Genomic DNA, 13775 nt, shown 5'->3' on the forward strand with positions numbered 1-13775 from the left:
TATGCTGTAACATAGTATCTGTGATCGGAAGTGCTGTATTAAAATCATAGCAGCTCTCATCGAGGTTAAGATGAACTCTAGAATTGTACAGTAAGGTTGACATCATCCACAAACCATCTATAGTATCGTCCCGCATGCTAAATATATCTGAAGGCCTATATACAACACCCATAGTCTAAGTCGTCTCTGCCATGTGTCGGGTAATCAGGAGATCCATTGACAACCAATAAGATTGATTGAGCTCTCACGACGTCGATCATGTTCAGACCTTGTCATCTTGGGTGCAGCTAGTAAGCATGACGAGAGAATCATGGAAGTTTTTACTGCAATCATTCTCGTACAGTGGGGTTTCATAAGTTAGAAACTATGACCAATGTTCAGAATCATCTTATCAGTCACAAGTAGCATGAAAGACTCAACATTGATACCTAAGCTACTATCGGAAAAGACGATTGGAATGACATTTAGAAAGACCTTTCAAAAGTCAAGAAGTTGAAGCATATCTACTAGGGGGTCTCTCTGGTCCCTAGACTCAGACTTTTGAACTACCACTACACCGAGGCTGAAAAAAGTCCAACAGGGTCCCCTACGCGGCTCACCTTTTGGGGGGCGGGGTGACGCTAACGTTTCAAGGCCAGCCTGTACTGTTTCGAATGATATAAGACTTGGAATGCAAGTACGATACATATGTGAGGTAATTTATGAGATGAACCATTAAAGGCTAGTATGTACATATAAAAAGGGTCTATATTACCGCTGTCCAGCAGCTTGAAGAAACAACACAATGGAGGCCCAAACACCGCATCATGCAATCCCAAAAGAGAGAAAAAAAAGAAAAAGAATACAAGGGCCAATGGAAGCCTACTCAAGTACAAGCTTAACCTAGACGCAGTCGGCCAGGGACAGCCCGACCGCCAAATAGCCGCGTCACACCACCTTCCTCGGTGGTGTTGTTGTCGCCGGACATCCAACGAGGGAGGCGGAAGGGTTCACCTTGGAGCCATTGTGGCTTGTTGGTGGTTTCAAAGGTGTTTCGTACGCGGTGTGCGAAGGACTGGAAAAAATTCTCCTCTTCTTCCTCCTCACCGTCGACGACGGTGGGCGCGGTGACGGGTCGTTGAGTAGGCCGAGGGGACCGAGAGCCCTCACCAGTAGCGACGCGCAGTCGTGAGGAGCCGACGGATTCATCGTCGCTGCGGTCCGAAGCCCAGGTCGAGCGGCCACCGCGGGAGGACACGGCCAAGGAGCCGAAACCGTTGAGTTCACGCTCGATGAGGTCGCGGCCCTCGCGCCAGCCGCCCATGCCATACCCCGCTGGGTTGTTCTCGACATCGTTCAGGTCATCGTCCTCTGCTAGACCGAAGCCACAGATGTTCTTGACTCGGCCGTAGAGGTTGAACAGGGTGGCGCAGATGGGCAGGAGAATGAAGATGGGGAAGATGTAATCAAAGCCCTTCCCAAGGTGTGTCAGGTTGATGAGACGACCCAGGAACTCGTAGAAGGTCGTGGTTCGACGGAAGTCCTTGGGTAGGAAGGTCAAGAAGTTGTAGGCAATGGGGACAGTGAGACGAGCGACGAGACTGGCGTACCAGCACGCGCTCTCACCGTACGTGTTGCGGCGCACCAAGGCCCTGTTTCCCCAGACCTTGACATCGCTGACACCGACCAGGGCGGCAGAACACATATACAGCAGCCAGAGAGAAGCGATGACCTGGCTCCCAAAGCCAAGGGGCTTTTCTTCCTTCCAGTTGGGGATGACGGTCAAGGTAATGGCAGAAAATTGCGGAGCCAAGGACTTGATCAATTCCGACCAGACAATGCACACCGAGGCAACTGCGAAGATTGCACCGAACACCAAGCGCAGGCCCGGGATGACATTGGAATATAGTTGATAGCGCAGGTAGGGATTCAAAAACTTGACTTTCGGCAGACAAGACGAGCGGCGGGGGCCAGCGCCGAACTCGAGCTTCTTCGATGCCGAGGAATTAATGATGGCCTGCAGGTCGGCCGCCAGCGTCACCACACGATCCCATTCATCCACAAACCGCGCCTTCATGTGTCGAGCGCGCTGTAAGCGTCTGGTTAGGTCGGCCAGGTATCGCTCCGTGATGACGGAGGGGACGGACCCAGATGTCTCGGGGGTCTCAAGAATGGGGACTCGCACGTCGCCGGAGCCAGAGCCAGAAGTCTCGGACAGGTCTTCGATCCATTCCTGGAAGTCGCGAGCGGTTCCAGTCTTGCGTTGCTGGAGTTGAGCGACCTGCGAGTTGAGACTTTCTAATTCGTTGACTGCGTCCATCAAGCGGTCGTGCACTTTGGGAGCATGCGCTTGGATACGCTTTAGGCGACCGCTCACGTTCGCATTGCGGAACAGGTTGCGCGGAATCGAGACCAAGCCGTGACCCATGAGATAAATGGCGAGAACAAGGCCCCAGACGTAGGCCAGTGCCATGACCGTACCCTTGATCGAGGTGGGATCAAAGCCAATGGAGATGGAAATATAGATGAGTCCGACCACGGCGCAGGTAAGCACAATTAATTGATATCGGGCATTACAGCGGAGGGAGTAGAGGATGCGTGCTTTGGGTTCACGATATCCGGAGTCGACATATTCGCCGAGAAGAGGAAGGATGGCCCTAGAGAGAACGAGGAAGAGGTCAGAGAAACCGAGCGCAAATTTCATGATGCGACCGGGGAGATCCAGATGGAGCGATATACATACCAGGTCAGCATGAAGATGAGCCAATAGGCGATGCGCCAGCACACCAGGACCATGCGGTCAGGTAACCAGATTGCCTTGGGACCAGTGCCATTGCGCGCGCTAGATGCGAGATCGATAGGGACGAGGAGCACCACACTTGCGGGGAGCGCAAGGGCAAGGAAAATCGGGACGAGCAGATAGGCCGGGGTTGAGCGGATCGTCAGGAAACGGCGCAAGAGCAGCAATACTAGAGCGGAGATGGAGCAGAGAGCGAAGGCGAAGAAAATGTTGGAGCCCACTGAGACGGGCGACACGGAGACAGAGAACATAGTAGGCGGAGGGAAAGGGAGAAAGAATGAAAGCAAGGTACTTTAGCCGTTTCTCATGACGAGGATCGAGCCTTTGTAAGAAAGACGGATTCCTCCGTTGTGTTATAGAGAGGAGGGGGAGTTGGTGGTAATTGAGCAGTCCTAATTAAAAGATGGAGAATGAGATGGAGATGGAGTAGGTAGATAGAAATAGAACAGTTGACGTTTCCAGGGGAGCCGTGGCTGACTTAAGCTTGAGGGTACGCAATCAACGTAATCTGCCGGCGTGTACCAGGCTACACAGCAGGTACCGAGTACCCCCTAACTACTGTATTAACGTGCATAGGTTAGTACTGTAAAGCCAGACGTTGGGTGGCGGACCGCCCCAGTGGGGAGTACCCGGTACTTAGCTGGCCTTCCACCAAGTAGGACTAGGCTACTGGCCGCGCCGCCCTCCACACGCAGACCAATTGGCGTGGGCCGGATCAGGACAGGGCCAGAACACCTGCCGATCGTGGGATTTTGGGGATCGTCAAAGCGGTTTGCGATTATTTTATTATGAATTAACAGAACTGACCACTATACATCGTCTGCAATAGGATCTCTGAAATTGAGTATATCATCTTGCTTGAATTCTACCTGCAGCAGTATAAGTTTCTAACATTTTTTATGAGAGAACTCCTCGAAGGGCCAATAAAGTGCAACTCACACAGAAGTGGCGATCTGGAGCTTATGCTCTGCTTGGACTAGTTGTCGGGAGCGGCGGTACAGTGGTAGAAGAGTTCAGGTACTGGGTGTTGTCCCTTGCATGACCCAAATATCATTAAGCAATATTTCCTGAGCTCATGTTTTAATGACCATTGAGTAATTGATTATGTCTATGGCTAATTATCTTGTCTCGCTCTTCTGTTATACGACACTTCGTATACTGTACTTTATTACTACATGTGTACTCCGTACTCCGTACAGTATATCCACTGGGTTGTGTTCGGGACGAGATCCACTATTATGACGATGGGGTTGTTTGGCTGCAAGATTATTCTAATCTGCGGAACCAGGGACTGATTGGTGCTACACAACTGATAGAATCGTCGAATTTCTGGAATCATGGAACCAAAGCATGAGATTTGAGATCGAAGCAATATTTCCTTCCAAGTTCCCACGAGTAGTACCTGAATCAACTGCAGAAGCAATGCGCTTAGAGTTTTCCCATAGTTCAACCATACCCGCCCCTGTCATTACGGTACAGTATATTAAGTGGGGACCGTTGGGCAGGATCAAACGAAATTCATCGGGAGAGAAGATTGGAGGGGAACTGAAGAGCCGCGGAGAATGAAGTCGATAGAGAGAAGAGAGGGAAAAAAGGCAGGGACGAATCTACAAGAAGACGTGCAGCGAGTCCAACCGGGGTTCTCCAAAACGACTCGGCAGGCAGGGTTGTGTTTCAAGAGTGCACAGATCTCCCGACGGAGGGGGGCAGATCATGTCAGGATGGGAAAGGAATGGCGGAGAGCGAAAAGATTCCAATGGAAGTAGGATGTATATGTACAGAGAAATACCAGGTGTACCCAATAATGGGCTGGAGAACAGAAAAAAGAAGCGAGAAGTCGCATGGTTAAGGTCAACCACAACGATAGGACGAGACAGATCGCGCTGGGTGGTCGAGTGGGCCTGGGGCGGAGGTGGTCGTATGGTATGGTACATAGTAATCATAATAATATGGAGCATCTCTGGTAAACTAGTTGTTAGTTGTCAGTTGTCAGGGAGGGGTCACTAGGGCCTGCCTAGTACAGTACATACAGATAGGGCAGATGGGCGATCAGTTCATCCAGTCCAAGTCCTTGATCAGCCTTCAAGATAGGCAGATATATGGCATGTTCAGAAGATATTTAGGAATAAAGTTGTAGAAATATAATAGCTTCAGTACACCGATTCCTGAGAAGCATAGACTTTCAGCCCATGCAGACTATAGATAGTCTATTTGGGCCAGACCTTGAGAGGATTCAGCTTCGTCAGGACATTTCTGGTGTGTCTTATCCAGTCCATCGTGTCCATTATCGTGTACAGTTTTATTTGTTGTATACATTGTAGAAAGTCCGTAATGTACCGATACGGGGGCCACATGATCGTGAGTTGAGCCAGTGCGACTTGAACTGCTGCAGCATCCCCGTCGCACTTCCATCCCCACCACCCAATCCTCTTCAATTCTTCCCTTTCCATCTTTCCATCTTTCCATCTTTCCATCTTTCCCTCTGCTCTTCCCTGCACTTTCTTTCCTTTTTCTTACCCTCCCTCCCTCTACAAGCCACATCTTCCTCCGCTAATTGCCAACGACCGGTGCCCAAACCGCCTTGCCCCCTCGGTGGTTGTGTACAGTTACCACGACTGGGTCGCTGTCCATTGCTTCTCTCACCCTCTTACCATTCCTGCCTCTTACCCTTTTTTTTTCCCTCTCTCCTCTCTCTCACCAACTCTTGCGGTGTTCTAACTTTTTCCCTCTTCCCCCTCCTCCTCCCTTCCTGTTTTCCGTTTGGACTATTTCCAACCCCAATCCCCACCCGCCGCCCTGATCGACGAAGACTCAGCACGGGTTCCACACTAGCAACCCGGCTTCCCTCTTTTTCCATCCACCGATCTGCAACTTGCCTCCGACCCTGCAACTTCAACTTCCCCAAATCCTCCTGTCAACCTTCTTCCGACCGTCCTTTTCTCGACTTTTCTCGATGAATTTCGTCTGATCTTTGATCCTCTCCTCTCATTTCACCACGCGACCCCCTGTCCACTCTCTCCCACTCGACTCTCCCTCCCGACACCCCGACTCTCCCTCACGCTGCCTCAACTCTCTCCGAATCTTAGTCTCTCTAGCGAATGCTGACGACCACCACCTTCTTCCGCGGATTGCTCCCTGATCCTCATTGACGGGGCTTCCGTCATGAATCCCGCCCAGTTCTCCAACCCCGGCGGGGGCATGTCTGGCCTCGTCAAGCCCGGCATGTCGCAACAACAATCGCAGCAGCAGCGCAATGAGAACGCCCAGTTGATTATGAGCTCCGTCGCGCAGGAGTTGCAAATGCAGCCTCGACTTGGTGGCTGGAAAGATGAAGTCCCCATCAAGGTTCGAGCTATGAATGTCTACCAAATGTAAGTGTGCCATGGACAGACTCCCCGACTTTCTCTCACCCCCTCCCTTCCCGCCTACTTTTTTGTCGCGGCCCACCCATCCGCTGCCTGATTCACCTCATTCAACCTCCATCCATCTCTCCGCCCTTCCATCCAAATATTAACCATTTTGTTTGCCTAGGATCACCTCTCTCCGATTGATTCAACCTCGTATCGACCTGAAGCAGGCAGGCAACGCCGCCATTGCCTTTGAAACCGGTGCCTTTAAGAAAGCTGCCGAACGGGTTCGTCACCTCGCCTCACTTACCCTCTTTTCTCCCCCCCCCATCCTCCCTAATCTTCCCCATCCTCTCCCCACATATTTTCTCTTCCTCGTCCCCTCTTGATTCCTTTGTTCCCAACCTCCCTCTGCCTTGCTAGAATTTTCCGATCCCAATTTTACTGACCTCGGTGTCTTCAACTTGATAGAGCGATTACGAGAAGGATTGCAACGAGAAGCTCCTCCACATCAAAGACACGCGCCAGAGACAAGCCGCCGTTGCCATTCAAAGCGGGATGATGCCCCAAGGTGGGCCCGCCATGCAGAACCAGCTTCAGGGCGGTTTCCCTCCTCAGATGAACCCAAACATGCAGGCCTCGCCAGTTGCTCCAGGCCAGTCTCAAATGGCCATGGGCATGAATGGTCCCAACCAGCAGGCTGCCATGCAACAGCGCCAGCAACAACAGCAGCAGCAAGCGATGCTTCAGCAGCAGCAGCAGCAGCAACACCACCAACAACAACAACAACAACAACAGCAGCAGCAGCAGCAACAACAACAGCAACAGCAGCAACAACAACAACAGCAGCGAGCTCAGCAGCGCCCTCCCAATGGCCTTCTTCTCCCCGACGACGTCACCGGCCTTCAGAACCCTGAGGCCGAGCATGTCATCCGGTTGGCAGACCAAATGATGCACAAGACGTCTCCAGCGGATGTTGAAAAGATCAAGCTCAATCTTGCCAACATGAATCCGGAGCAGCGAGATTACTTGCAGCGACAAGGCATAGAACCGATCACCTACTTTTTCCGCACTCAGGCTGTAACTCAATTGCGACGATTCCGAAATCGTACTGGCATGAATATGGGCCGCCCTGCGAATGCTGCCAACGCCAATGCCGATGCCATGCTCACGGGTGACCCGATGATGAACCAACAGGCAATGTTTCAAAACATGATGAATCTTCAGCGCAGCAATTCGACTTTCTCCGGTAACCCAGCCCAGGGTCAGGATCCGAACGCTTTCTTCGGCAATGTGGAGAACATTCAGGGCCAGCAAGCTGACGGTCTTCGCTCTCAGGAAGCCGGTCAGTTAGTGGTTCCTGCCAGCTCGTCGCAAATGAACCAGGCACCGTTCAACAATCAGCAGAATCTGTTCCCACAGCAGTCTGGCCAAAATGGCCAAGGGAACGGGGCGATGAACGGTATGGGCATGAACCCTCAGATGTTCAGCCAACAGCAAATGCAGCAGGGTCTCCCCAACGGAGCCCAGCAATTCCAAGCTCAGCAGGCACAAGCTCAGGCACGTGCTCACGCAGCAGCTCAGAAAGCGCAGTTGGCGATGTCCGGCCAGGTCAACCCGCAAGCCCAGGCCCAATTCTCCCAACAAAGTCCTGTCATGCCAATGCTAAACCAGGGCATGCCCCCTGGTCAGATCTCCCCTGTTCCTATGGCTGCCCAGGTGCGGCCTCCGTCTCGCCCAGCGAATATGGGTCAGCACCCAGGTGGTATGCAGGCTGCGCAACCCACTATGCAAAATCGGCCTCAAATTCCTCCCAATCTCCCCGGGCCGATCCAGGAGCAATTGTCCGGGTTGACGAATGAGCAGCTCCATTCTTTCCTGCAGACCCAGCGTCGTGCCCATGCCAACAATTTGACTCGAGCCAACCTTCAGCAGCAACAGCAGCAGCAGCAGCAGCAACCGGCACCGCAATCACAGCCGCAGCAGCAGCAGCAGCAGCAGCAAGGTTCTCTCCCGCAAGATGTTCAAAATCCGGCTATGTTCAATGGTCAAATGGTCAACAACCCTCGAATGAGAAACTCTATGAGTATGCCGCAAGGCATGAACATGGCAGCTGGTCTCCTTCAAAACCAGCAGCAGTTGACTCCTCAGCAACGGGCGGTGCGCCAGCAGCGACAGACCGAGATGATGAAGCTGAATGCCCTTCGCAAACAGAACAATGGCCACGAGATGACTGTTGACCAGCAAAAGGAGATGGACCGGGTCCCTTTCCCGCCATCCCTCGTCGCTAATAACCCTCACGTTCCACAGCACATCAAGACTTGGGCTCAGATCAAGCATTGGGCGAGCACTAATCCCGTTACCACTACTGGGGTTGACTTTAATCGGCTCTTGACTCTGCAAAAGCTTCACTTCGCCCAGATCCTAGCTACGAAAATCGCCCAGCAGCAGAACCAACAGAATCAACAGAATCAACAGAATCAGCAAAATCAAGCCCAAATCCAGCAGGCTTACCAAGGCCCTCAAAATGGCATGCAGATTCCTCAGAATCATCCACATCCCGGTATGAACATCGCAATGCGACCAATCACAAACGAGGATGTTCAATCTGCTCGCCAGAAGCTAGGCAGTAATTCGTCGAATTATACCGACGACCAAATTCGCGAGCTTCTTCGAAACAAACAGAGGCAGATGCTTGAGCAAGCTGTACAACAACGGGCTCTTGCTATGGGCCGGGCGGTACCTCAGCCTCCTGGTGTGGTACCTCAAAAGCAGACGCAGGTTCCACCAGTCCCTGTTGCCCAACAGCCTCCTCAAGTGACCGGTGATCTACAGCCTCCGAATCCCAGGCCACAACAGGCAGCCCCTGCTCCTAAAGGCGGCAAAGCCCCGACTGTGAATCAGAGATCGAAGAAGAGACCAAACCAAGATGACATAGTCGTCGAGATGCCGGTCATGAACACCACCCCCAGCAACCCCAAGCCACTCCAATTGCTAAAAACTCGGTGCCGCAAAAGCCAGTGCCCAATCAGGCACTCTCACAAGAAGGTCTTGCTGCCATGACTCCTGAACAGCGCCTGCATGTTGAACAGACTATGCGCCTCCAGCAGCAGGCACTCTTCCGCGGTCAGTATTTCAATCGGGCAGTGGCTGAAAGCAATTGGAAAAACAATCTTCCCCCAAAGCTTTTGGACATATACAACGAGATTTCCAAGGCGGCTCCGGCGCCGAACATTGTGACTGTCTCTCCAGAACAGAAGGCGATTATGACCCAGCAGCTGCAAGACTCCCTGGAAGTGTTGGCTCGCCTAGATATCCTGGTTCTGCATGGATTCCAGAAGGCAGCCAACCAAGAGCGCAATATCAGAAACCTGCTTGCCATGCGGATTCAGTTGATGCGTCAGTTCAAGAACACCCCGGAGTGGATCATCAATGACCATTTCACTATCACTCCCGACTATCTGACTGGCGCCATCATTTTCGTCCGCAAGTTGTTCCAAATGACGCTCGTGCGGATAACTAACGAGCGTCAGTCTGCTCTCAATCGTGCAAACACCCCAGCTGCTCAGTCGGAACAGCCTACACAGACAACCCCCTTGAACGCGAACAACCTCAAGCAGTTGCAGTTCCAACAGCAGCAACATGAAGAGGCTCTCCAGCGTGCTCGTCGGGCCTCCAGCCAGTCTGCACCAGTGCCACCAGCGCCATTTGGAGCGCCGTCGCCCCAGGGTGTTCCCGCCTATGGCTCCGGAGGACTTGCGCCCGAGAAGCTGAAACTTCCTCCACCTAAAAAGCGCAAGCAGTCTCAAACCGGTGTATCTTCATCTCCCGTGCCGGCCAGTGCTCCACTCATCGCCGATGCGAGTTACAAGAAGACCGTTGCAGATGCCAAATCAGCGGCTGCCCCTCTGGTTGGTACATTCAAGTGTGGCATTGTCGAGTGCCAGTTTCACTTCCAAGGCTTCCCAACTCAGGCTGCGTTGGATAAGCACGTTGAAGAGAGCCACAAGCCTGAGGTTGTAGAGGTCATCGATGACCCCTTCCAATTCTACATCGATAGTCTTGACATTGGTCTTGGCTTGACCGCGGATAACCAGGGAGCCAACCAGGTCGTTACTACCAGTGCTGGTCCCACTGGATTGATGGCTTCTCCTGTCAAGCCTGGCCTGGCGACTCCTGCCTCCTCCACCGCAACTCCAATGTTACGAGCCCCGAGTCAGGTCGTTGCTAAGAGCGCGTCGCCTGCTACTTCCGCTCAACAGCTCACGCCTCAGCAGGGGAAGGCCAAGAAGCCGGGCTCGAAGCCTGGTGCTCTTGACTTGCCGTCGGAACCCGCTCTTCCGTGGGCTAATTCCCATATGACTCCTCAGGAGCTTGCTGATACTTTTGACCCTCTTTTTGACGACCTTGATGATGGCAATGGACTCAACATGTTCTCCGATGAGGCTTTCAATAATAACGCCTTCCTTGGCGCTGACCCCACTGAGGATACCCCGGACTCGAATGACCTGGCCCTGGCCATTCAGACACCCCAGGATGACCCGATCAATTGGTCCGAGTGGGCGGAGTATGATGAAGAGTCCGCTCGGGCTACGGCCGAGTGGATGAATATCCCGCTCGAGCTCCAGGACAACAGCGGCGATGGCATCCCGGGTGTGCGGGTAGACTTTGACCGCCTCGAACGTGAACAGCGTGAAGAGAAGGAGCTTGCCCTCCGCGGCGGCCGCGGTAACCTGGTCATCTCTACTGTTCGGTGAGTGTGAGGCCTGTCGCGTTTGGTCTGATCGCACTTGACCAATTTCTTCTTCAAATCTCAATCTCATTTTCGGTACAACGAGAGCTGAGATGGACCAATTTTACGACTTGACTATTTTCTGTTTCCTTTTCTCCCATCCTGGCGGGTTTCCTCTGGCGTACATAGGATACACGGTCTTCTGTCCTTTTCGATTTTCTTTTTTTTATTTGATGATGGGTTGCAATCTGGAAGCGTGTGTACCATACCCAACCCGGGACTCCTATTTTCTCTCATTATTTCTTGGCAGCCCATTTTCCTTTCTCTTTCATCCCTTTTCTACTTCCCTTTCTTTGAGCGATCCTTTTTTCGAGGATGCTGGATTTTCGTGTCCGGTTTTTTTTTTTTTTTCATTTTTTCTTTTGTGATTCCCACCTGTGATCAGCGATGGCGTTCATACTGTGGGGGAAAAAGAGGGGGTTTTCTGTTGTTACCTGCCAGGATGGGGAATGGGTCTATTTTTTTTTTTCATAATATCTATCTACAACCTTGTCAATATCAGGGCATTGATGTTATCATATTTTCCTACAGTAATTTCTGTACTTTGTTGCTGACTTGTAGATCTGCTCTACTGTAACAGGGCTGCTTAAGTATTTGTATAGTTTCATTAGCCGGAATGGACCCACTCAGTCACGTCAGCTGGCCAGTGGCTGCTTATCAGCCGATAAGGGCGATCTCCGCTTTGTTTGACTCCAACCTCCTCTCCTCTCCACTTCTCTTCTCCATCCCTCCTTCCCGCCTCAAGTCCCATTCCAACGATTATAGGGACACCATGGTGAACCGCGGCCTTATTCCAATCCTGGTCACGATGATGCTCGTGACCGGAGTCTGCAACACTATTCTTAACAAGTATCAGGTAACACGCCCGCCCAGATCCATGGCGAGGAGCGTCCCCAGCTAATGATAACCCCCGATCAAAGGATATGCAATGTGTACGGAACTGTGACTCTCCCAATCCCAAGGAGCGCAAGCTGTTTGAGCAGCCAGTGATTCAGACGTAGGTGATATCGTCGGGTGGCAGAGTTGCGTGATGGACATGACTATGACTCGCTGGAAATTGGCTTACGATGATCCTCCCGATCGATTAGGGCCCAAATGTTTGTCGGTGAAATGGGTTGTTGGATTGTGGTCGGATTGTCGATTATTTATAAGCGCTTTTTGGCACCTCGACTCACTCGAGAGTCGTCTCCGCTGTTCGAGGGCGGGTATCGACCTGTGCGGGACGAGGACGAGGACGAGGACGAGGACCACACACTGGATGCGCATAATGGCCATGACCACCGCAAGCCCGCACACGAAGTTGATGATCGCATTAAGTTGCGCGGGTGGCGGATTCTCCTGCTTGCCGCGCCGTCTTGCTGCGATATCGCGGGCACCACCCTTATGAACGTGGGCCTGCTCTTCGTCGCCGCCAGTATCTACCAGATGACTCGTGGAGCCCTGGTTCTCTTCGTCGGTCTCTTCAGTGTCCTCTTCCTCCGCCGCAAGCTCTTCCTGTACCAGTGGAGTGCGCTTTTCATCGTAGTACTAGGTGTGGCCCTGGTTGGCCTTGCCGGTGCGCTGTTCAGCGGTGATAGCGGTCACGATATCACCCAGGATGGCGGGACCTCCGTCCATGCGGATGGAAGGACGCCTGAAGCGGTACAGACTATTATTGGTGTTTTGCTGATTGCGGCTGCTCAGATCTTCACGGCAACGCAGTTTGTTCTTGAGGAGTGGATTCTTGAGAATTATGCTATGGATCCTATTCAAGTCGTTGGCTGGGAGGGTATCTTTGGATTCTCGGTTACCGTGATCGGTATGATTATCGCTTATGTGGTCGTCGGTAGCACGGATGCCGGTCGGTATGGCTACTTCGATATGAAGGAGGGATGGCACGAAATCAGCACGAATCGCGCCGTGGCGATTTCTAGTATCCTGATCATGATCAGCATTGGGTGTGTCCATCTCTTCTTTTCGACTCTACATTTTCTACCCCCTTCCAACCCCTTCCAACCCCTTCCAACCCTGCACCATCCCCATTTTTATTTTTATTTTTATCTTGGACTCTTACTAACTATTGCAGCGGCTTCAACTTCTTCGGTCTCTCCGTCACCCGCACTGTATCTGCCACCTCGCGCAGCACAATCGATACCTGCCGCACCCTGTTCATCTGGCTCGTCTCTCTGGGTCTAGGCTGGGAATCATTCAAGTGGCTACAAGTCGTTGGCTTCGGACTCCTCGTCTACGGCACCTTCCTCTTCAACGATATCATCCGTCCCCCTCTCAAGGCTTGTCTCCCCTCAGGTCGGAGGGAGGGCCAGGTGCTACTCCCCGAGGAACCTATTGAGCACATGTAGGTCTACATACAAACATGACCATAACCAAACACTCTCATGTTATGTTCATCAGCTCAAGCCGGGGTTTGTCCGGTGGGTTGTCTTGATACATTTTGCATTTTGATTCTATACGCTGGACGTCGGGCGTTACTGCCGCATTAGTACTTTGCTTTGTCTACTCTGATTTTTGGATATACACTGGCGTTGGGTCGCTTGTTCTACTTCTTTTTTTGGGGCATTTGTTTCGTGTGTGAATGGTTTTCTTGAGTTCCTTTTGTAAGATCATTGTTGTTCAGGCTTGTCTCTCTTTGGATGTCTAGCTAGGATGCTTGCAAGTAGCAGACAGAAATTCCAGTCCGTTGAAACCAAATGTTCTCTAAACTCCCATTTCAAACTGCGTAGACGAAGTCCCATCGATGGCCATACTTTACTTCAAGGACGACACACTAAACACAGAACCAATCAATTTGCACCATGCAGCACTTGTCCATGCACTGAATCATCTGCTAACGAAGCATGTACAAGAAAGAAAAAGGGCC

The 13775-nt window shown here is 52.0% G+C and overlaps 3 protein-coding genes across 3 annotated transcripts; 2 read left to right on the forward strand and 1 right to left on the reverse strand.

The window, feature by feature from the left end:
* Positions 1–877: 877 nt before the first annotated feature.
* On the reverse strand, positions 878–3030 carry N7473_000770 (LMBR1 domain-containing protein; the record flags this gene model as incomplete). Its single annotated transcript, XM_057146710.1, has 2 exons — positions 878–2636; positions 2723–3030. 2 exons carry the CDS (start codon positions 3028–3030, stop codon positions 878–880), a joined length of 2067 nt encoding a protein of 688 aa, XP_057014596.1.
* Positions 3031–5941: 2911 nt separating this feature from the next.
* Positions 5942–10883, forward strand: N7473_000771 (uncharacterized protein; the record flags this gene model as incomplete). The annotated part of the gene is made up of 4 exons (XM_057146711.1): positions 5942–6150; positions 6311–6413; positions 6598–9078; positions 9144–10883. 4 exons carry the CDS (start codon positions 5942–5944, stop codon positions 10881–10883), a joined length of 4533 nt encoding a protein of 1510 aa, XP_057014597.1.
* Positions 10884–11690: 807 nt separating this feature from the next.
* On the forward strand, positions 11691–13257 carry N7473_000772 (putative nucleotide-sugar transporter; the record flags this gene model as incomplete). The annotated part of the gene is made up of 4 exons (XM_057146712.1): positions 11691–11774; positions 11839–11915; positions 12007–12855; positions 12984–13257. The coding sequence occupies 4 exons, from the start codon at positions 11691–11693 to the stop codon at positions 13255–13257; spliced, it is 1284 nt and encodes a 427-aa protein (XP_057014598.1).
* Positions 13258–13775: the final 518 nt, after the last annotated feature.

Source organism: Penicillium subrubescens (assembly GCF_028828155.1).
Source record: "Penicillium subrubescens strain IBT 31985 chromosome Unknown utg000001l_segment0_segment0, whole genome shotgun sequence".
NCBI lineage: Eukaryota > Fungi > Ascomycota > Eurotiomycetes > Eurotiales > Aspergillaceae > Penicillium > Penicillium subrubescens.